General features: G+C 38.0%; 2 protein-coding genes across 2 annotated transcripts in view; one reads left to right on the top strand and one right to left on the bottom strand.

Moving 5' to 3' along the window:
* Positions 1-19,251, top strand: part of LOC105837671 (angiogenic factor with G patch and FHA domains 1) — a 125,419-nt gene extending 106,168 nt beyond the window's left edge. Inside the window, exon 8 of the mRNA XM_036289196.1 lies at positions 19,102-19,251. Within this exon, the coding sequence (XP_036145089.1) occupies positions 19,102-19,131 (30 nt within the window). The 3' untranslated portion in view covers positions 19,132-19,251. The remainder of the gene's footprint in view (positions 1-19,101) is intronic.
* A 1,685-nt stretch (positions 19,252-20,936) lies between these two features.
* On the bottom strand, positions 20,937-23,500 carry LOC118646247 (glutamic acid-rich protein-like). The gene is made up of 3 exons (XM_036288719.1): positions 23,274-23,500; positions 22,924-23,056; positions 20,937-22,384 (listed from the first exon to the last, which is right to left on the bottom strand). The coding sequence occupies exons 2-3, from the start codon at positions 23,030-23,032 to the stop codon at positions 21,546-21,548; spliced, it is 948 nt and encodes a 315-aa protein (XP_036144612.1). The 5' UTR covers positions 23,033-23,056; positions 23,274-23,500; the 3' UTR covers positions 20,937-21,545.
* Positions 23,501-24,330: the final 830 nt, after the last annotated feature.

The raw sequence follows: 24,330 nt of genomic DNA, 5'->3' as shown, positions 1-24,330 counted from the left end.
TACCTATATAAAACGTATTTTTTCATTAAATGAATTCAAATTTTATTGATCGAAAGTAATGAGTTGCAGACGAATTTTTATTATTCCAAATAACATTACAATGAATTTAATAGAAACAAAACTAATATAAAAAAATAGCATTATTACATTTTTATTTTAAAATTTTTGCTCGGAATTGCTTTGATCAGAAGGTAGCATACATATATTACAGTTTCACACATAAATGACTAATTTCGCACATATATTACATATTTGCGACTATTATTTGTGTGCGTTATACTTTTTTATCTAATGTTGCTATTGCCCGAAGTCCACTTCTAGCCACTGTATGTGACGGCAGTAATTAAGTTTTCGGCCGCCACGCGCCATAGCATCACGGTGCTCTCGGTGGTGGGGGCGCGCACATTTATAGCCGAGACTCTCGGACCGCGTCTCGACAATGTTTTGTTTTCCTCAGCCAGAAGCTCGAAAACATTACACGAGCCTTTTCTGTCGTCAGACGATAGATTGTTTGATTTACTATCGAGTATTCTTTGATTGTAGAAGTAGTAAGTCTCTTAAAAAATTTCAATTTGGAATTTTTTTTGATAAAGGTCTTTGATAAAGATAAAAAATTCTAAATATAACAGCACTAACAAATAGAGATTTGTTCCTCTTTTTGACAAATGTAGGTTGTACTATAACTTATAAAGAAGAATTCTTCGATTTTATTGTACAAAATGCGCATATTGATTTATCTAAATCTGGGAATTCTGAAAATCTAAAAAACATTTACGATCATTTTGTTCTAATCTTTCTACACGATGGCAGAAATCATGTAGAATATTAATAAAATTTAAGAAGAACAACAGTTTATGGCTAAATAAAAAATTTGTAGTTCCAGTTTGTCACAATTCTGGACATTGCGACACATCTGTGCGTCTTAATTTGCCATCGTGTAATAAACCTTTTAATGAAAGTACAGAAAGGCATAAACGAAGACGAACACAATATTTGCGAGAGTCTAATCCTACTGAAGTCCTTCTTTATGCAACAAAACAAAAATTATTAAGCAGTGGCTCCTCTGATATGGCAAAGATATTAGATTATTTTATAAAAAATCCAAATGAAGCTAAAAGAGTGAGAGCATTTGCGAAAATGGTATAGAAATGCCTTTATATTTAAAAGAGAAATGTTTGGCTTTGCTCCTTAGCTTAAATCTTTTAAAATCACAATATATACATTTAAGAGAGACATGCATCGAAAGTGACAGTAATCAATATGTATCATATTATAGTATACAACAAGCGAAATTAGAATGCTAGCCGCTGAATGAAAAAGTTATAATAAATGAAACTGTTGCCTCCGTTGACATACAAGCACTTTTAGACTTAACAAGTTTTAGATTACTTAAACTTTAAGTCTTAAAGTATGTAAAGAAAATATAGATAATCACACAAATTTAAAGTTCATTTGCAAATGGGGCTTTCATGGTGATTCTGGTCAAAGCATTTACAAACAAAAATTTCATAATGAAAATATATCGGATGATTTTACTTTTATGACTAGTTTTGTTCCTATTAAACTACTAAATGGTTGTGATGTTATATGGAGGAATCAAAATCCGTCTTCAACTCATTACTGTCGACCGATAAAATTTGAATTCGTCCTTGAAAACGTAGAAATTATTAAAAAAGAATATAAAAGAATGCAAAATGCAATAACAAACTTATTGCCTACAAAATGCGATAATGTTATTGTTAATTATGAAATGTTATTTACTATGATTGATGGTAAAGTATGTACAACATTATCAGATATAACATTATCTAGTTCTACATGTTATATTTGTGGAGCAAAACCTACACAAATGAACGATATAAACAAAGTACATTGCAGGACAGTTGATAACAATGCGTATAATTTTGGCTTATCAACCCTTCATACACGAATCCGCTGTATGGAACTTCTGCTCCACGTTTCATACAATTTATCTTTTAAAAAATAGAATGTACGAGATTCAACATTAAAAAAACAATGGGAAGTAACTAAAAAAGAAATACAGGAAGAATTCAGAAAAGAACTTGGATTGCTTGTCGATTATGTAAAACAAGGGTCAGGATCAACTAATGACGGAAATACAGCTAGACGATTTTTTTCCGAAATAAGTACAACTGCTAAAATTACAGGATTAGACGAATCCTTAATAAGAAGATTTTCCGTGATAATGTAAGCAATTTCATGCGGAGAAGTAATAGATGCAAAAAAATTTGGATTATTTGCTTTAGAAACCGCCAAGAAAATTGTCGAAACCTACGTTTGGTACTATATGAATGTCTCCGTACATAAATTATTAATTCATGGAGAAGCAATCATTTCCAATTTTTCAATCTCGATTAGACATTTATCAGAAGAAGCAATTAAGGCGCGCAATAAAGAATTTCGGGAATATAGGAGGCAACATTCACGAAAAATTTGTAGAACAGCCACGAATGAAGACATTTTCCATCAATTATTAATTTCATCGGATCCCTTAATTTTTAGTTTAAGAACAAAAACATGTAAAAAGAAACAAGATTTGCTTCCCGAAACATTCGAACTTTTAATATAAATGTACACGCACGCACACAGGCACACGCACACACACACACACGACACGCACGCATGTTTACTAGATAGGGTTTGGAGTCTTTAAATACTACGGGAGTAATGAACCGTGGAGTCCTTATCTCTACAGTGACGCAGGTACGCACGCACGCACGCACGCACGCACGCACGCACGCACGCACGCACGCACGCACGCACGCACGCACGCACGCACGCACGCACGCACGCACGCACGCACGCACGCACGCACGCACCGCACGCACGCACGCACGCACGCACGCACGCACGCACGCACGCACGCACGCACGCACGCACGCACGCACGCACGCACGCACGCACGCACGCACGCACGCACGCACGCACGCACGCACGCACGCACGCACGCACGCACGCACGCACGCACGCACGCACGCACGCACGCACGCACGCACGCACGCACGCACGCACGCACGCACGCACGCACGCACGCACGCACGCAAGATATGCAAAATCCGACCGCGCAACCTCCCCGTGGGGCATATCGGGTAATGCTAATGCCGGCGGTAGCAGCCCGTACAAAAATTGTTGCTAAAGTTTATTGTTTAATACAATAATGCGAGCAATAATTATTTTAATCATCAGAATACATTTGAAAATATATTTTGTAATTATATATTCACAATTGTAAAGCGTTTGTGGTTGTATATAGTTTCCAAAACAACGATGTGCGCACTTTACTATCTTTCGATCCACTGTGCGGCGGACCAGACTAGTCTATTTTTATGTATTTTGACCCGCTGAATCCAAATTCAAGGTCAGAATTGCTGAATTGGCTCATTTTTTTCTAACCTCAAAAAACACCTTGTAAAAGCAGTTTGGATCACAAATGTATAATCCGGAACGTGCAGGCTTGCGTAACCACATTACCCGGGGAAAATTTTCTAGGAAACCACAAAAGTGAAGATTATAGAGAAGGGGTAGCGGAAATGATGGAGAACTATAAAAAACTGGGTTGCCTAATGAATCTTAAGTTGCATTTCTTAGATTCTCATATCGACTACTTCCCAGAAAATCTAGGTGATTATAGTAAAGAACATGGAGAAAGATTTCATCAGGACATCAAGGAGATGTAGTATTGATATCAAGGCAAGTGGGATGTGAATATGATGGCTGACTTCTGCTGGACGCTCAAACGTGATGTCTGTGAAAGGAAAGAAACGTAAGAGAAAGCCATTGCACAGAATCTTCGAGAATAAAAGAGATATAATAGAAAAAGGGAGTGAATTTTCTACGCTATTTACAGAAGCTCAAATTTGTCATACGTATTGAATTTTTCCCGGGTAATGTGGTTACGTAAGCCTGCACGTCCCGGATTATACATTTGTGATCCAAACTGCTTTTACAAAGTGTTTTTTGAGGTTAGGAAAAAATAAGCCAATTCAACAATTTTGACCTTGGATTTGGATTCAGCGGGTCAAAATACATAAGGATTGACTAGTCTGGTCCACCGGACCAACATTAAAAAAAATTTTTTTCGAGGTTAGAAAATGCGAGCTAACTTTGCAATTCTGACCTTAGATTCGGATTTAGCGTGTCGAAATACATAAGGATTAACTAGTCTAGTCCGCCGGACCAACTACTTTTTTTTGTGTGCCTGTGTAATCAGCTGTAACTATTACAGCCTTTGTTTATAGTTATTTTCCCGAATTATGCTTATCATTTCTTTACCTTCGGGTGGTTTGTGCATTTTATGCTAATTTCTTCGGGTTTTGACGTGGAATACAACCAAGAGTCGTGAGTCTTGATCCAAATTGCGCGTTCGCTTATAAAATGGTTTATATTACAGTGTAGGTTGCGATTGTGTATGTACATTTGAACTTTGCAGATTGCATTCGCGTTTATTTTATTTATCGCATGCGTCGCCTCGCATATGTGTTTGGTGTCTATTTTATTACATTCTCGCAGGTCGCTTTCGCTTATGGTTATGTATGTTTGTTTCTCTGCTTCTACCGCTAGATATTCTGTATTCGTTTTTATAGACGACAAGATGTTTAGGTGATTATGTACCGGTAATGCTATTATTCGCATAAGTTTATAGATTGGTAGGTTCGCTAGTGGAAATCTAAGTATAGTATACATATTTTTCGCGTCGCAGTAGGCGCTGATTTTAATCAATTTCTCTGTTTTCAACCATTCATGATTTTGCATATCTGTGGGGAAGTAGAGTCCCTGGGGTCAAGTTAAACTAGCTTCACGAAGGGCTTCCATTATGCAGTCTATATTCGCGATTTTAGGGTGAAGTATTCCCTCTTTTATATATGCTAGGTACTCGATAATTTGGAGTGGATATAATTTGCCCACGTTCGAAATGGCCACGCGTAAATTTGACCACGTTCGAAATGACTACGTTCGAAATGGCCACGTTCGAAACGGCCAGGTTCGGAATGGCCACGTGAAATATTGCATGGAATTCAATTTGCCCACGTCCAAAACGACCACGTCCGAAATGGCCACGTTCGGAACGGCCACGTTCGAAATTGCCACGTTTGGAATGGCCACGGCAAATATTGCACGGAGTTCAATTTGCCCACGTTCGAAACGACCAAGTCCGAAATGGCCACGTTCGGAATGGCCTCGTTCGAAATGGCCACATTCGGAATGACTATGTTTAAAATTACCACGTTCGTAATGGTCACGTTCGGAATGGCCACGTTTAAATTGGCCACGTTCGAAACGCCATGTTTAGAAAGATTTTTTTTTTGTTTGCGTGGAAAGTTGCAAACCTATGTGGTGCAAAGAATGCTTTGCGCGCGCGCAGGATAAAGGGGGGCTTTGGTCCCCCGTCCCGCACCCCATCTAAGTCGCTAACCCATGTGCATTGTACTGGAAATTATGTAAAACGTGGCCATTTTGAACGTGGCCGTTCCGAACGTGGCCGTTCCAAACGTGGCCGTTCGAACGTTGCCATTCCGAACGTAGCCATTTTGAACGTGGCCGTTTCAAATGTCGCTATTTCAAACATGGTCAAATTTACGCGTGGCCATTTCGGACACTCCCGATAATTTCAGACGCGTCTTGTAGTAAGTCGTTTGTTAGGGCGTTAAGAACTGTAAAATGTTTGTCTAAGTCGTATCGTTTGTTATGTATTAAGTTTTGGTTTTGTATTTTTTCTCGGACTGTCGTCAGTGCGTTTAAGTTATCTTCGATGGTTTGTTCCAGTGTTTCCACGTGGGCTGTTGTGGCGTTGATTACTTTCTGCTGATTTTCTACGGCGTGTTTCGTTGCCGCGTTGTTTTCTAATAGCGTCAGCTGTTCCTTGATTGTTTTTTCGTCGTCGGCGTCCATGGTTCCGAACAGTGTCTTGGCTATTGAATCTACTCCGGCTGGGTTTGGGGTGACACTATTAGCGCTAAAAGTATCATTCTATCCTTGTTGCTCAGTGAATATCGAAGAAAGATAGAGCACCCTCACAGCGCCAAAAGCGTGCTCTCCGAACCCAACCTCCGTCTATCAGTCCGCGTCGCTTATCTGTCGGTGTCTTGTATATCAGAGTAAGACCCGATTGCGCACATAAGCGATTGGACACAGTCCCGTTTTGACACGGAATTGATTGGACACAGACCCGATTGGACACGGACCCGATTGGACACGGACCCGATTGCGCATAGACCCGATTGCACACGACCCGATTGCACACGGACCCGTTTGCACACTGACCCGATTGCACACGACCCGTTTGCACACGGACCCGATTGCACACGATATGATTCCGTATCACAGAATAATGCAAAAACAACCTAAATGGCACAAAAAATTTAGCACAAATTTTCATATATATTTTACAAATTTATTAAAAAAAAATATTTTTTAAAAGTTATATAATAATTTTTTATAAATTATTTAGAAATAATACAAAAATTATTATTAACAATATATAAAATGTTTTTAAAATGTACTGAAAAATATTTATGATGTATAAACTCGAAATATTTTATATATTTTTGGATTATAATAGCATAAATATTTATTTTTAATTTTTTTATAAATATTTATCGTAATTTTTTTATACCTGGCAAGCTAAGACATAAAAATATAAAGTATTTATTATTTTTCTTTATTTTAATTATTTTTTAAATTAATATTTTTCTTTCTTATACATATTTTATAGTCGCAAACCCATGTGGTGCAGAAAATGCTTTCTGCACACACACACGCACGCACGCACGCACGCACGCACACACACACACACACACACACACACACACACACACACACACACACGGGTGCAAGGGGGGCTTTGCCCCCCCTTCTGCACCCGCCCCGTCCAAGTGGCTAACCTATGTAATATTTGCAATGCGGAATCGTATCGTGTGCAATCGGGTCCTTGCCTAATCGGGTCTGTGTCCAATCGAGTCCTTGTGCAATCAGGAAATACTGTGTCCAATTGCTTATGTGCGCAATCGGGACAGTCCCGTCGGTGTCTTGTATATCATCTGGTGTGTATCATATGTTTTGGCTTATTGTGCCCCTTTTCTAGGATTCCGTGTAAATTTTTGCATATTTTTACGTTTGCAAGTAATGATTTGCACATTAACGGTGCGTTCTATGCTTTTAGTTATATATTCTTGTCTACTTGCGTAAGCGATTGGGTAGTCTTGGCTGACGGTGCTTTGCGATAACATTGCTCCTATCGCGTAATCTGACGCGTCGGTAGTGACAAAAAATTCTTCGCTGAAGTCCGGGTATTTTAATAACGGTGCGGTAGTTAATTTTATTTTGAGGGTGTCGAACGCCTTTTGTTGCGTGGTCGTCCAGGCGAATTTTTCCCCTTTTTTTGTTAGCATTGTTAAGGGTTTTGCTATTTTTGAAAAATTTTCAATAAATTTCCGGTAGTATCCCGCTAGTCCAATAAACGCTTGCACGTCCTTTACTTTTGTAGGGGTGGGAAATTTCTCCACGGCGTCCAGTTTTTTGGGATCGGCTAGAATTCCGTCCTCGGTGATTACGTGGCCTAGGTAGTTCACCTCCTTGCGCATGAACTCGCACTTCTCCGGCTGGAGTTTCAAGTTACTGTCTCTCAGCCGTGTCAACACAGCGGCTAGCCGTTTGTAATGCTCGCTCAGGCTCGGCCCGTAAATAACAATATCGTCTAAATATACTAGACATTTGAGACCTTGTAAATCCGTTAAAACTGAGTTTATTAGGCGTTGGAACGTTGCGGGGGCATTCCTTAATCCGAACGGCATTCGATTGAACTTGTAATGCCCGTACGGTGTGGAGAATGCCGTTTTTCCCTTATCTTTCTCTGCTACTGATATCACTGCTGGTGATATCCTGCGGCGAGATCGAGCGTGGTGAAATACTTCGCATTTCCGAGTTGATCTAATATATCCGTTATTTGTTCGGGATCGGGAAAGATTGTAATTTCGTTAAGTTTTCGGAAATCTACCACTACTCGGAATCTCGGTTTTCCGGTAGCGTCAGGTTTTTTCGGGACGATCAATAATAGTGCGTTCTATTGGCTTTTGCTTTGGCGGATTATTCCTTGTTCTAGCATCTCACGGATTTGTTTATCTACTTCAGTTTTTTTGTTTTTCGGACAGTCTGTATGGTCATACATACACGCTCGCAGATTCTGTCCTGGTGTGTATCTCGTGTTCCACGAGAATAGTGAGCGTGAGCTTATCTCCTTCCAAATAAAAGACGTCGCTGAATTTTTCGCATAGTGCTAGGATCGCTTTCTTTTCTTCTTTGTTTAAATGTTTTAATTGAAGTAGTTTAATTATGCGCTCGGTAATGGTGTCTCATGTTTCCATGCATCTCGGATTGCGTTCGCCGTGTTGGTATCCGGTACGTTATTTATGTTTATTTCCTCGATCTCAACACGAAGTAATTATAGATCGACTTTTTCGTCGTTTGTATTTATAATACTTATCGGGCACGTGTGATTTTCAGGTTTTACCAGGCAGCTGCCTAGGAATACTCCCGGTGCTATCTCCTTGGAGTTGGTGACTCTTAGGATATTTATACTTGCTGTGACTTGCATTATCGTCTCGCTCCGTGGCTGCAGAGTAACTCGGCGGTACGGGTATATCTTGAATTCAGTGTCGCCTAGTCTGTTTTGGTCTCGTAATCGCATGTGACATTATTTTTTTTTTGTAAAATCAGCTCCTAGTATGCCCTCATATTCTATTGGGGCATCGTTTCGTATGACGTACATGAGATGCTTGATTTTCTTGTCGTGCATTTTCACGTTCACGGACGTTTTTCCTAGTGTTGTAATAGAATGCCCGGTTATTCCGGTCAATTTGATGTGTTTGTCACGGATTTTGGTTTGTCCTTTCAGCGTTTTTAATTTTATTAATGACACGGTTGAGCTGGTGTCAAACAGAAATTTGATCTTGCCCCGTTCCGCTTCGCGTACGGGCAGTGTGTTTATATCGAGGCCAGTGTCGCTGCCCCGTGTGTGCTTGACGTGTGTCACACGATATGCATCAGCTGAGCGCGAGGAGCTTGTGTCATCGCTCTCGTCGCTGCTTACTGTCTCGGTATGCTTGATCATTTTTACTTCTTTGCTCGCTCGCTTGCCGTTTTCTATCCTTTTCATAGTTTTGGGCTTTTCGCTCCGGTAGTTATCGTCCTCTTTCTTGGGTCAACCGTGAAGGGACCAACACTCCTTTTGGGTGTGGCCTGCCTTTTTGCAATGGTCACAGTATAGTTCCACTGTGTTTACGCGAGGCCGTCCCTCCGGTCGCGTTAACTCGAACCGATTAGCGTATCGGCTGCTGCGGCATTCTCGCCGGTTGTGCCTATTCTTGTCGCACTTCCCGCATCGCAGGGTATTTCGTGCGTATTTGGGGGCAGTGCGAGGGTCTTTCTTCCGATTTCGGTTAGGCTCTCTTACTTTTTCCTCGGCACTTGCGCCGGCTATTGCGCCCTGCAGCATTCTGTATCGCTGGGTGCGTACCAGAAGTTTGATATCTTCGTGCAAACCGATCTGGTAATTGTACAGGGCCTGTTCCTTGATATTCTCCAGAATGGCTCGCTGTTGGTCGATGGTGTGATTCTTGCCCTCCTTCATAGACTCATATAGTTCCATGGCCAGAAGGTCCACTCGTCGTCCGAATTTCTGCGCGCTTTCCGCGGGTTTCTGCTTTAGCGAGTTGAACTCTTGTTGCAGATGGGCGGTGCTTTGTTTGGAAAGGTCCTCGTTTTCGAGCTCTCTTTTTAACTGTTCGAAGTTATAAACGTCACGCGTATAGAAGTCCATCATGGCCTTTCCTTTAAATTTCGTGCAAATGATGGCTTCCAACAGGGTATACTCGTCGGCTGGATGTATATTTTTTATCGTGTATGTACCGGCGCTAATAAATTCGCGAACGCGGTTTCGCTATGTGCCGTCGATGTTCGGTATCATATTTCGCGCTTCTTTTAAACTTAAAAGATTTTCTGTCGATCCGCGCTGATTTCTGATGTCGTTATTCGATCGTCCGTACGACAAATATTCAAGGCGTGATCATTGAAATTTTGGGTTCTCAGGGGTGTTTCTGTTCTTCGCTGATAACCCCGTTCTCTTTCGTTTAGATCTAATTGGAATCTCAGGTCGCATAATTCATGCATAACGTCATGCAGTAACATGGTTTCTCGTGGCGGAAGGTTCGGATTTATCCTCGGTGCCGGTCGTTCTTCTGCACGGTCATTTTCTTCATGTAGGGAATTATGAAGTAATATTTCCCCGTCGACTTCGAAATGAATTCGCGATATATTTTCGAACGCTTCGGCGGAAGAGTGTGCCATTTGTTGGACTGGATGTTAGTCGGTTATTGATCCGGTTTCGTCCGTCTAAGTCACGCGTCGTATTACGTTCAGCGCTTATCAAACTAAACTTGCGTGCGTCCGCTGTGGTCCCTCGTTCGGTGACGACGTGTGTTCCGCGTTCGCCTATAACACGTAGTGCGTGTTGCGTCACGTCTCGTATTTCGCGTAGTGCGGCTTTCACTAGGCCTACTGCCTCGTATTTCGGAGAATTTATTGTATTTCCCGAGGGTCGCTGGCCTTCGTTTTGCGTGCTGTCCCCGTTATGGGACATTTATTATTTATTTTAATTATTTGAAACAGTGTGCAGCTCGCATGCTGTATCCCTTACGGAAAAAACACTCTAATTTTGAGAGTTTACACTCAACATTGAGTGTTAATACTCGATTTTGGGAGTTTACTCCCAAATTTAAGTGTATACGCTCAAATCTTGAGTATTTACACTAAAGATTGAGTGTTTATATTCGAACATTGACTGTGTACACCCAATGATTGAGTGTTCATACTAAAGTTTGGATTTAAATACTGAATATTTAAAAGTATACTCTCAACATTTGGATATAACACACAATAAATGAGTGTATACTTCCAACATAAAGTGTGAACACTGAAACATTGGAGATGTACACTCAATATCTATCGTTGAAGGTATACACTTAATATTGAGTGTACACTCTCAAACATTGGATTAGAAAATATTAAGTAAAAACAAAAAGTAAAAAAGGTAAGTTTAACCGAGATTAAAATTAATCTGCATTGGTAGAAATGGACATAAAACTAATATCTAAAATAAACATTCAATTAGAATGTTCAGTTGGCTTTGAATATTAATTTGAGTATTACCTTTCAACTTGGATGTTTGCCATCTAATTGAGTGTTAATTTCAGTGTTATTCTTAAATTTAGGATTAACATTGAAATTAACACTTAATTAGATGGCGAACATTCAAGTTGAGAGTAATAACACTCTAATTAAAAGTAAATTAAAGAGCGAACACTCAAGTTGAGTGTTTATCCTTTGTCCCAAATTATACTCAACTTGAGTATTTTTTTAAGTGTGTAACCGTGAATCTGATTTACTGCGGATAGCCGCGGGAATTCAGGGTTCGGCGGCGGACTCGATTGAATAAGTAGGCGTCGTGTTGGATTAATTCTAGGTTTATTCAGTAAATGTGTCTCCCTAAGCTAATATTTACAAGGTCCCTACTCTAGTAAGTACAAAGTTCCTCTGGTGAGAGGTGGTGCGCTCGCTATAGCTGGCGGTGTGTTCCGCTGTCGTGTTGGAGCGGTTGGTCGCTCGGCGGGCGCTACGTAGCGCGCGGATTCGCTGGTGGCGCGGGTAGCGCGTCGATTCGCTGGCGGCGCTCGGTCGGCGCGGGGCGGCGCTCGGTCGGCGCGGGGTGGCGCTCGGTCGGCGCGGGGCGGCGCGCGGATTCGTCGGGGTGCTCGGTCCTACGCGGCAGGTGCGGATAGCGTGCGTGGGTCGGTGACGTGTGGTGGTCCTGTGGCCCGGTAGCGGCGCGTGCGCGGTGGCGTCCGGCCCTCGGCGCGGCGTCAGCTGTTCGCCGATCAGCTGTTTCCCTCGGTCGCGGCTCCCGGTGGCGAGTGTCTCCGGCTTCCTCTCATTACGAGAGAGTCATGGACCGACGAGATAGCCTACTCAGTGCGCGGGCCGTTGGTTTGTCGGGATTCGGGTCGTGGGGATGCCGCTCAGTGCGCGGACAGGAGAACGCTCAAGGCGCGTTCGAGACGGGATCGAAGTGTGAGGCAGGCGTTCAGTGCACGCGCTAAGGATACCTGGTTCACTCCACCAGAAGGATGCGGCCGTCTCAATACGTCGGCCGGGACTCGGTGTCTACCGTTCGAGCGCGTCGGCTTTTATACCGTCGAGAGCGGAGGTACGAAGTGGAGGAGCGAGCGAGAGAGAGGGGGTCGCGCGAGGCAGGGGGTAACAGCCCTGTACCAGTGTACATGCGTAACGGCTGATGCGGCTCGTTACAAGTGTTATTTTTAGTGTTTTTTCCGTAAGGGATGTTTCGCGGTCGTCTCCCGAGTGTTATCGGTGGAGTCGGATTACGCACGGCTAAGCGTCTTATCGCGGTCGCGTGACTAAGGCTCCGTATAACAAGCCGTATTATTATTCATTCGTTTTCGGCGCGCAATTTGGTAGGTGGGCAATTCTTCGCGGATAGAATTCGCGTTTTTAATGTTTTTCAACGTGATTTTTTTTTGCTTTTTTGGAGTCACTACGTTTCCGTTTAGTGTTGTTGTCCCATGCTTAGAGCATTACAATAATCACACAACAAATATTTTTTATAATCTGACTTACATTAGCAGAACGGCGCGCATGACGGTTGTCGTAGGTCAGCTCGCTGGATGATCTAGCGCGTACGACGTTGTAGTAGTGCGTGCGGCTTCCCTCGTAGATTGCAGTCTTCTAGTCGTCGCCCCCTGTTGTGTTCTACCTCTCGTTGGTCGGCCGTTTCTTCCCCAGGCAGAGAAGCTCGTTCTTCACGGGCACTTAACACAGTGTAGTGACGCGTTGGTACAGATTTTTTCACTCACGCACTAATATCACAATGGTGTTGTCTCAGCTCGTCTTACAGGTGGCTGGTCTTCTTCTCGCAGGATCGTGCTTCCTTCGAGTTTTGGTTTCTTTTCAGCTTTTTGATCAGCTTCTTCTATCCCTTGTTTCTTACAGCTTCTTCAATCGTCCGCTTTTTCTAGCTCTTGTTCCTAACGGCTTCTTGAATCCCACCGCTACCACCAATTTTGTTGTGAGCGTTTGCTCGGAATGGGATTTCTTCCCAGAATAGTTTTGGGATTCGTCCTGCCTTAGAGGTTAGGACCCGAAGGGTGAAGGTTCGATTCGTTTGAATGAAGAAACACTTTTTACTTGGTTAATTCGTAGTCTTTATTCCTTCGCTTGGTGCTTACAGTCAACTGTTGCGCGAGGCGGTATCAAGTGTCACTCGCGATAAGACTCGTAGTAAACTGACGTAGCTCGCACGTTGTTGAATTACTCTCCGCCCGGTCTCTGCGCGTGCTGACTTATATAGTCGGATGATTTGCTAGCTTAGCGCGATTTTTCGAGGCCAGTGACCGGGTGCGTTGGGCAACTTCTGCGAGGTTGGTACGTTTCGACATTGGTACACGGTAGCTTCGCTTGTGCCGCGTAAGGTTTTTATTTATGTCGATGCAGAACTGCATTCGGACTGTTCCGCATCAAATTTTGTGAGATCACGGAAGTTAGCAGGAACTTCCGTGAGCACGGCGGATTCCAAAGACGTTGCAAACGATGACCTCTTTCGTAATATCTTTCGTCACTGAGCTACGTTGTAGTTCGGGCTACAATAGAAAATAACGATAACTCCGACAATATAATACATACAAATAAAAAATTGTGATTTAATTTAATGACAAAGTTAACTATTAATATGTTTTTAACAAAGAGAAACCTGTTTAATTTTAGAGTTTAAGTTAACAAGAAGTTTAAGTTATTTTATTTCTTTATAATTTGAGACCTCATCCTTGAAATATAGTGCAATATAACGTAAATAAGTTAAAATATTATTTTTTATTTTAATTTAGTAATTATATTGGAAGAATACGAAGAATTTAATTTCTGTTTTTTATAATAAAAATGAATTTTATTATATTTGAATATACTTAAAACTGAATTTAATAAAATAGTTTAAAAATAAATGTTAAATTCTACTTGTTATGTATCTATGTATTACTTCTCTGTATCTTTTTTGTCTTCTTCTCCCCCCGAAATACAAATTTTGCTTTTTACTGGCTCGTACTGTAAGATGAATATTTTTATTCTTACAGAAGATGCAATATATTATATAAATATAAGTAATACATAATAACAAAATTAATTTTTAATGTTCAAATTTTCTGGAAAATACTTATCTTTTACGCACTTTTCTTAAACTGACTCACTATTTTCTCACTTTAAAAAAAAATAAAACTCACTTTTCTCATTATTTTTTACAACTACATTGCTTCCATGCCTGTATTATATATTTTTACATGAAAAATTTTTTATCGGGTATAATTTTTAATGTCGTACGACGTTATTAATTAGTCAGGAATATGACATCGGAAATACGTTGTAGGATGGATCTGACCTAATTCATAGGTCAAAAAATGACGTTACTATTATGTCTTAATTTGGTAACATGACGTTCACGACCTCAAATGACGAATTATTGACGTCCAGTGGACGTTACCTTCAGGGTTCTAAATAATGCATTGCTTTCTGTAATACATTATGGTTTTATTAAAGAATATTTTTTCAATAACCACTACGAAGGTTCTTAATTACGCATTACTTTCGAAATAATCAAGGCATTTCTTTTCATAACGCATTACTTTTGAAATAATGCGATTTCTGTTTATTACGCATTACTTTTGAAATAATTTATTAAGTATTGAATTTTACGTGTTTATTTTATTACGATGTGCATTCAGACGTGATTTAATAGTTGGTAAGTTGTTTTGTCGCGATGTGTTTGTGTAATTGTAAAGACGCCGTAATTCGTTGCCATGCGCGCATGAATCCTTGCGTGTGCATGCTTGATTTTCCCTCACCATTGCCTTTTTGTTCGCGCGTGTTGCCTGCATCTCTTGTGTGTAATCGGCCCAATCTTTTCTGTACTCACGGCTCATTTATTTTATTTTGTTGACTCCCAATAAAGGTGTTAATAATTACTACACGTAATTAACAATCTTTGTGTTATTTCTTCGCAGTATTCTCTTAGAGTCACTTCCAAGAAAGATAATTGTAATATAATTAATGCAATTTTTGTTTATTACGCATTACTTTTGAAATAATTAATGCGATTTTTGTTCATTACACATTACTTTCGAAATAATTAATGCAATTTTTTTTATTACGCATTACTTTTGAAATAATTAATGCGATTTTTTTCATTACGCATTACTTTTGAAATAATTAATGCAATTTTTTCCATTACGCATTACTTTTGAAATAATTAATTCGGCATTAAAATATTTTGCAGACCGAGTTCAATTAGATCGAATAATATTTATTAACAATGATACTAACCGTGAAAAACAACATTTCGAGTATTTTTCATACATTTATTCAACATGAAATAATGAGCATGCACTTGATTTAAACCGAATTAAAAATAAAATGTAACATAAAATTTAAATTATGTGATCATGAACCAGAGTTCTAAATAATGCATTACTTTTTGTAATGCATTTCATTGCGGTTTTATTACAGAATATTTTTTCAATAACCAATACAAAGATTCTCAATTACGCATTATGCATTATTTTGAAATAATTAATGCGCTTTTTTCATTACGCATTACTTTTGAAATAATTAATGTGATTTTTTTCATTACGCATTACTTTTAAAATAATTAATGCGATTTTTTTCATTACGCATTACTGTTGAAATGATCAATGCAATCTTTTTTTATTACGCATCCCAGAGAACATTATGACGTCTTAAAGACGTCTAAAAGACGTCTTATATTTCTATAAGACGTCTTATAAAACTATCAGAAAGACGTCTTTTAGACGTCTTTAAGACGTCTTATGACCCGATTTAAGACGTTTTTAAGACGTCTCAAAGACGTCTAATTTTTTTTATTTATGACGTTTTTGAGACGTCTTATATAAAAATTATTTTAGACATCCCTGGCGAAAAAATTTCTACAAAATTCTAAAAAACTACAAAAATTTACAAAAGTGTTCCAATTCTGGCATTTTTTTGTAGTTTTTACAGAAAAATGCTAAATTTGAAACACACTTTTGTAAATTTTTGTAGTTTTTTAGAATTTTGTAGAAAATTTTTCCGCCAAGGATTCCAAAAGCTAGGTTTATTATTTTTTATTTTTTATTATTTTAAACAAAATACTTTATATTTATATTTCCTTATTTTTATTTTATTATTAAGATAAGTTTTTTTTATAAATACAAAATTTTATATTATATATTTCAATTTTATTTCATGTTTTTGTGATTGGAAATTACAGAATTTTACAGAGATACTGGATTCAGTCACATATTTTACAGCAACTTAAGCGCAACACTATTATCGTCCGGTTTATTAATTGTCAAAAACTGTTGTCAGAAAGGTTAATTATTTCCAATAACAGCCTACACACGCGATACGTACGAGAGTTAAAAAGTTGTGTTGTATTAACGTATCCACACTCGGCTGCGTTACACAGCAAACTAGGACAAAACGTCCCAACACACACGCGATACGTGCAAGAGTTCAAAAATTGATACGGGATAAGCACGTCGATCGACTTGATCGCATCACACGGCAGATTTGGTTATGTGCGTCATTCGACGTCTTAAAAACGTCTTTCTCAGACGTCGTAAAGACGTCTAAATGGCGTCTCAAAGAATGTCTTAAAAAAGACGTATTTTAGACGTCTTAAGAGAGACGTCTAAAATAAGATGATTTTAAGACGTCATAAAGACGTCTTTTGGTAAAGTCTCAAAGACGTCTCTTTTAAGACGTCTTAAAGATGTCTTTTAGACATGCGTGTTGTCTGGGATTACTTTTTAAATAATGAGTGCGATTTTTTTCATTTCGCATTACTGTTTTAATAATTAATGAGTAAAGAAATAATTACTTATTAAAAAATTAGTAAGTAATGCATTATTTTTTAATTTGCATTTTCATTACCCTGATCACCTTGCTATGTGGGTCGGTGGTCACCGAACATATTTTGTTCGAAGATCATATGTTTGATTGGGATAAAGTGGACATTTTAGGAACAAAACATAATTACCAAAAAAGAATGATATCTGAAATGATCCACATAAAAAAACAAAAGAATGGAATCAATCTTAACAGGAACACTGAATTATTGGACGAGTCTTATTTTGCCATTTTAAAAGAACTAACGAATAATTTTCGAGTACAATAACACAACTTAGCATATAGGACGTTATGAATTTTTCCAATCATTCCGCAAACTGACATCAATGTAAGTCTAACCACATTTATTCACTGTCGGATATTCGAATTGACCACCTCGCCATACTTGGATATATTTTTTAACGGCTTGTGAGTAAATAAATTTACACTTTTTTAGCATCTTTAATGATGGACAATAATCATTATTTGCTCTCCTGCCTAATGGATTTGAGGAATCTATTCCCAAATCGTGGGGTCAGTACCGTCTTATTATAACGCACTGCTTGTTATTTCACGTTAGATTTTCTGACATTTTATTTCAACTTCGTACTTCCTACCAAATGAGCAAAGAATTCAGTAGTGATATTTTAATACGATCACGTTCGCTTGACCATTAACGTAAGTTTCACCACTCTTATATACGTTTAAGTGACCTTCCCATTTTTGTGAATGATATTGATTTGCGATTGAAGTTATGACGTTCATCTTTTTAGTATCATTAGTGATTCGGCAACAATGCAGGCATTTTAATCTTAATCGCCTCGGAATGTCACGTTCTGATTTTATGTTCGTTTTGGGTCAATACATTTAAGTAATTTATCCGGGGATGGACAAGTTTGTGAGAAATATTAATCTTCACCGAAAAGATAGCGAATTTTATAAGTTTGATATCTAGAATTTTTTTTCTTTATATTTTTAAAATGAGGAAAGTTAATTTTAAAATCAATCCTGATAAGTTTATATTTGTTTAGTTCTTTAGGCTTTTGGGAAGGTTGAATCAAGAGTTTATCTAATTCGTAAATAAATTTCAGAGGATCGCGATTAAAGATTATCGCTTGATTAATTTGATATCTTAGTTTTTTAATTCTTACACGCCTACCACCCTTTTTGGGCATTTAATATTAGAGTTAGGTTTAAATTAATTACATTCAGTTGCCACACCTGAGGAAGAGTCAGGATTCAGGTCTGTTGCCACACAAATGTCAGCGACAGGGCCTAAAAGATCTGCCTCGATGCTCTCGGCAGCGACAGAGTTTGAATTGAATCTGTTGCCACTCAAAGGCAGCGACACAGTTTTGTTTTAATCTGTTGCCACTCAAAGGCAGCGACAGAGGTTGAAAGGAAAACTAAATGATCTTGAGAAGTATTTAACTTAATTACCTTTAATTCCAAAATCCACTTCGAAACAACAAACTGAGCCTGAATTCTAGGATTGGTCCGCTAAGGACTACGATTTAAGATCGCTCAAGTTAAAGATCACGACAATCCCAGACTAACTGAATAACTGTCGGACTAACCCGAGAGGTATCGCAATTGACAATAGACTAATACAAGGCTGATTTACAGACTTACAGACTTACTAAAGACTGACGCTGAGCATTTGGCTCATTTATTTATACTTAATTTCCCTCTACTTAAGCCGCATTTTTTCCCCTACGCAAACTTATTTTCTTGTGGAGGAGGAAGGTTTAGTCTCAGGGTGTAACCCTATGCTCAATCGATTTTGATTCCGATATCGACCTGCACTTGATAATACCAGCAACCGAATAAGAAATCAATACAGCAACCGAATAAGAAATCAATGCTCATGTATTCTATTATTTAAATTCAGTTTTTAAAGTAATTATTACAATTTTAGTTTAAATGTTCCCGCGTACGTTACACCTTGGGTGCGTTCCGTTTCTTGCATGAAATGCATGAGTAGCAGGGCAGGGCATGGAGTGTAGAACCCGTTCCGTTTCTTGAATGCACTACATGCGTTTCTGGTAACGGAACAGATTTCATGCAGCTCATTTTGTTTAGATACTTCAAACATGGAGAATCAAGATTTAAGATTGAGCGAATCGGAATTAATTTCTACAATTGCTACAACATTTTCTTTTACGATAAAAGAAGAAGACTCATGCATGTCAAGAAGTAGTAGTAGTGATGAAAGTGATGAACTTTCGAGTGATGAAGAGGAAGATACGGAAATTTTATACGCTATTCTAATGGTGCAAAACACAAGAGGAGTGACTATTCCAACTGAAAAATTATCAGATTATATAGAACGAGTTGTGCCAGGTTATTTACCACAACAATTCAAGGAACACTTTAGGTAAGTTGTATAATGCAATATTATTATTACACAAAAAGATAGTCTTTTTTGTTGATTCAGAGTTCTTCTTTGTCATTAAAATGTTCATTTTTATTACTAGTGTTACTTGAAAAACATGAGTTTTTTTAATCATAAAAAAGAATGTAACAGCAATTATAGAACTTAATTTCGATTTAGTTAATCTTAAATTGTCATGTTTATTATTTGTAGGATGTTTCCTGAAACATACAACATGATATTGCATTTAATCGGACCAGCTTTATCTCAAACGACAATTGGAAGAAAACAAATAGACCCAGGAAAACAACTGTTAATAACATTATGGTTTTTAGCTACACCAGACTCTTATAGGTATTTTTTTATTCTTATAATAATATATAATATTTCTTGTTATTTTTTGATTGTGTCAAATCATATTTATTTTATCTTGACAGATCAATTCATGTTCAATTCGGAGTTGGCAAGGCAACTGCATTCAGAGCAGTAAGACGGATAACGTATGCTTTACATTGTCTCGCACCAAGGTTTATTCAATGGCCAAAAGGTGAAACAGTAAGATGCACAATTAACGAATTTTCAAAAATAAAAAATTTTCCAAATGTAATTGGAGCTCTTGATGGTTCGCACATTAAAATCAGAGCTCCAAAGGAAGATGCTGCTTCATATATATGCAGGAAACAATTTCATGCAATTCATTTGCAAGCTGTGTGTAATGCAAAATGTGTGTTTACTCATTGTTACGCAGGACATGTCGGCTCGGTACATGATGCAAGAGTTTTTAGAAATTCTACCCTTGCTCATTACATTGAGGTTCCAAATGAATATTTTCCGTTTGACACTCATATTGTAGCAGATGCTGCATATCCAATTCATCCGCATGTGATGGTTCCATTTAGAGATAATGGTCATCTCACAATATTTCAAACAAATTACAATACTCGTTTGTCTTCAACTAGGATGGCCATAGAGCGAGCTTTCGGATTACTAAAAGTGCGGTTCCGTATTCTACTAGATTGTTTACCTTTGACTGATGTAAAAAAGATACCGCAAGTTATATTAGCTTGTTGTGTTTTACATAATATCTGTATGCTAAGAAATGACGAGTTTCCAGTTGTGATATATCCAGAAGAAAACGCTGTACCTGATGTAATAAGAGCAGAGGCAGAATTAGGCAACATTAAAAGAAACCGAATTATGTATGATTTAAGAATGTAGCCCGGATTCATAAACATTTTATGCACATTGTAAATGAAATTCAATAAATTTATATCATGAATATATAACACGTGTAATTATAATATAACCTAGATTAGATAAGATAGATAATAGAATAGAAAATAGAATATAAGAATAATAAAATATATGTATATAATAAAACCAATTCATACATAATAATAAAATAGATAATAAAATATAGAACAAGTACAAAGTATAGTGTGTATAGTATATAGTACAATAAGTACATAAGCAAAATTGCATTTTATATCGTAAATACAATTACATTTATAATAATTGAGGAATGTGAAGTAAGATGGTTACATGGATAATTATGAGCATTTTATTCATGTAAAAATGATAGTTTTTTCATAATACAAGTTATGAATAAAATAAAATTACATAAAATGACAAAATCACATCACAAAACATATGAAAATAATATAAATGTTTTATATTTTTTTTAACTTTATAATATCGATTAAGCGGATATCATTGAAAACAGTTTTCGTATTTAAATAAACTAACTTAAAGTTGCAACTTTTACGATACATTTCAAAAATCTAAAACTTAAAGTTTAGAATTCACTTACTTATAAATATTATAACATACATAATTAATATTAGCAAACACAATACAAAATAAAACTTGAGATCAGATAACTTGAATTAAAATTAGCGATTTGGTTTTTTATGCTTATAAAAAAATAAACTTGTTTAAACTTACAACTGTTTCAATCTATTAATACATCTTTGGCATAAAAATAAGAATATTATTTAATATAAATAAACTTAATGAATAATAGCACAAGTAAAACTTGAGATAGCACTTTCATTGTTACAAAATGGTTTTTCTATATTTAAAAAAAAAACAATTTTAATTATATATTTATAACAATTTTAATTATATTATTAAATATATAATCATATATAACTTATTTGGATTCGTTCTGTTTCTCTACAAGTTTACCTAAAAGGCAAACCAGAGATTTTTGAATTTCTGTTGTTTCTTTATGCATTTCCTTTTTTTCTTGCCTATAAATTTTCCATCTTTGCTCTTTTTGTTCATCCCTTTCTAATCGTTCTTTTCTTCTTTCTTCTTTTATTTCGTTTCTGTTACTTTTTAAATCCGATATAAAAGATTCCAAGACGACTTCTACTTTCCTTTTCTTAGTTTTTGGTTCAAACGACAAGTTATCTTGCAATTCAGAACTATCCATGGGGGATAAAGAATGAGATGTTGAAGATGTCGACGAAGATGATGATGCACTAGGTGCAATTGGCCCATCACTGCTGGCTGTAGCTGGGGGATTTACCCAACCTTTATTATTAAATAAAGAATCCATTACAGAATAATATGCCCAAGAACTATTATGGTTGCCACTCTTAGCATTGGAATCCTTAATTTTTTTATACGATCTTTTTAAACTCGACATTTTATTTTGTACTTGTACAGCAGAAACATTGTAGTTAGAGTTTTGTAATTCTGAAGCAATCTCTGCCCATATTTTATTATGGCGTTTTAACCCAACAGTGAATTCCTGTTGTCTTTCACGATATAATTCGAAAAAGAGCATAACAGCTTTATCTGGCCAATTAAATGACTCTGTTTCGCCATCATCATCTTTGTCGTCTTTGTTTACGTGACTTTTTAATGATATCGTAGTTTGTACATTCTTCAAATTTTTATTATTAGTATTTATAATTTGTTGGACCGCAGTAGTACTTCTTCTTTCATTTTCTTCATTAATTAATCGTTCAAGTACCTTGTTATCTAAAAAATCAATAAAAAAACAACTATTAAATGTCTTAAAGAAACAAAAACATTTAAATGTATTATAGTAAATGTATCATAGTAAGAATCATAACGATCTTAAAAGCAATTTTCTCTTTTTTTTTAATAGATTAAGAAAACTGGATTTTATTCCTATAAAAAATTTGAAAAGTTATTAGAAGTAGAGAAAAAATATAGATTAAAAAAAGAATTTTCCTTGTCTCTAGAAATTTTATTATAATATTAAAAAAACTTTTATTAAGACATATGTACGTATTCATATTCAGACCTTATATTTTAGCTAGACCTCTTTAAGTTTACCTTTAGATGTTCTACGAATCTTTTCATTGGCTACAAAGTATCTAAAGATGAATTTAAGTAAGACCTTAACTATAAAGCCTGTCTATGAATAGTTGCATTTTTTCTAAATATGTTAAAAAAAAGAACCATTTAATTTTGTTTAATAACAGTACATTATAAGATTGATAAAGATAAAATGCATTTCATTTATAAAAGAAAAACATTAATAATCAATTTACCTCCTTTAATTATTTGCTCATATTCTTCAGTTGAAACAGTTAGTGAATATAATTCTTCATTTTCACCGACAAGAACTGAAATGTCCATTGTATTTACCCTTGAAGTCATCACAGAGAAGTAATTTATCACAATCTACACAATGCATATGAATGTTTTGATTAAATTTAATTTGAGAAAAAATAAAATGTAACCTTAAATTGTAAACCTAGCCCCAAACTTAACTCATTAAATTTTGATAATATACAAATAGAATTTTTACACTTCACGCTTGATAAAAGAATTGTAAAATTTGGATCCTTTCTATCATATATTTGGGAAAAAGTATCAATTATTTACATTTTCGTCTTACCGTTATCTATTTCTTTCGAAGCGGTCTCTATTTTTTGAAATACGTGCTTCAAAAAGCAGTACTGCATGAATTGCATGAACTGCCTCACCTCGCGAGTTGAGGCACTCCATGCAGTCTCATGCACCGGAAGAGGCGGAGCATACGGCTGGGCTATGCACGCATAGAGTGTGCATGAAGAGAAACGGAACGAATTTCCATGCACCTGTGCGCATCATGCAAGAAACGGAACGCACCCCTTCCCTCTTAAGTCATACGTAGTACTTTATTACTACGTATGAGCTTGATCTTTAAAACATGATATTCATAATAATAATAATAATAATAATAATAATAACAGCAGCAGCAGCAGCAGCAGCAGCAGCAGCAGCAGCAGCAGCAGCAGCAGCAGCAGCAGCAGCAGCAGCAGCAGCAGCAGCAGCAGCAGCAGCAGCAGCAGCAGCAGCAGCAGCAGCAGCAGCAGCAGCAGCAGCAGCAGCAGCAGCAGCAGCAGCAGCAGCAGCAGCAGCAGCAGCAGCAGCAGCAGCAGCAGCAGCAGCAGCAGCAGCAGCAGCAGCAGCAGCAGCAGCAGCAGCAGCAGCAGCAGCAGCAGCAGCAGCAGCAGCAGCAGCAGCAGCAGCAGCAGCAGCAGCAGCAGCAGCAGCAGCAGCAGCAGCAGCAGCAGCAAGCAGCAGCAGCAGCAGCAGCAGCAGCAGCAGCAGCAGCAGCAGCAGCAGCAGCAGCAGCAGCAGCAGCAGCAGCAGCAGCAGCAGCAGCAGCAGCAGCAGCAGCAGCAGCAGCAGCAGCAGCAGCAGCAGCAGCAGCAGCAGCAGCAGCAGCAGCAGCAGCAGCAGCAGCAGCAGCAGCAGCAGCAGCAGCAGCAGCAGCAGCAGCAGCAGCAGCAGCAGCAGCAGCAGCAGCAGCAGCAGCAGCAGCAGCAGCAGCAGCAGCAGCAGCAGCAGCAGCAGCAGCAGCAGCAGCAGCAGCAGCAGCAGCAGCAGCAGCAGCAGCAGCAGCAGCAGCAGCAGCAGCAGCAGCAGCAGCAGCAGCAGCAGCAGCAGCAGCAGCAGCAGCAGCAGCA

This window comes from Monomorium pharaonis, chromosome 6 (assembly GCF_013373865.1).
Source record: "Monomorium pharaonis isolate MP-MQ-018 chromosome 6, ASM1337386v2, whole genome shotgun sequence".
NCBI lineage: Eukaryota > Metazoa > Arthropoda > Insecta > Hymenoptera > Formicidae > Monomorium > Monomorium pharaonis.
The sequence above is the reverse complement of the archived record's forward strand: the minus strand, read 5'-3'. Positions and strand labels throughout refer to the sequence as shown.

Excerpts from the sequence above, each read along its gene's own strand:
- LOC118646247 (XM_036288719.1), bottom strand. The coding sequence starts at position 23,032 with ATGACTTCAAGGGTAAATACAATGGACATTTCAGTTCTTGTCGGTGAA. Across the intron at positions 22,385-22,923 it reads TGAGCAAATAATTAAAGGAG|ATAACAAGGTACTTGAACGA; the intron begins GTAAATTGATTA and ends TTGATTTTTTAG.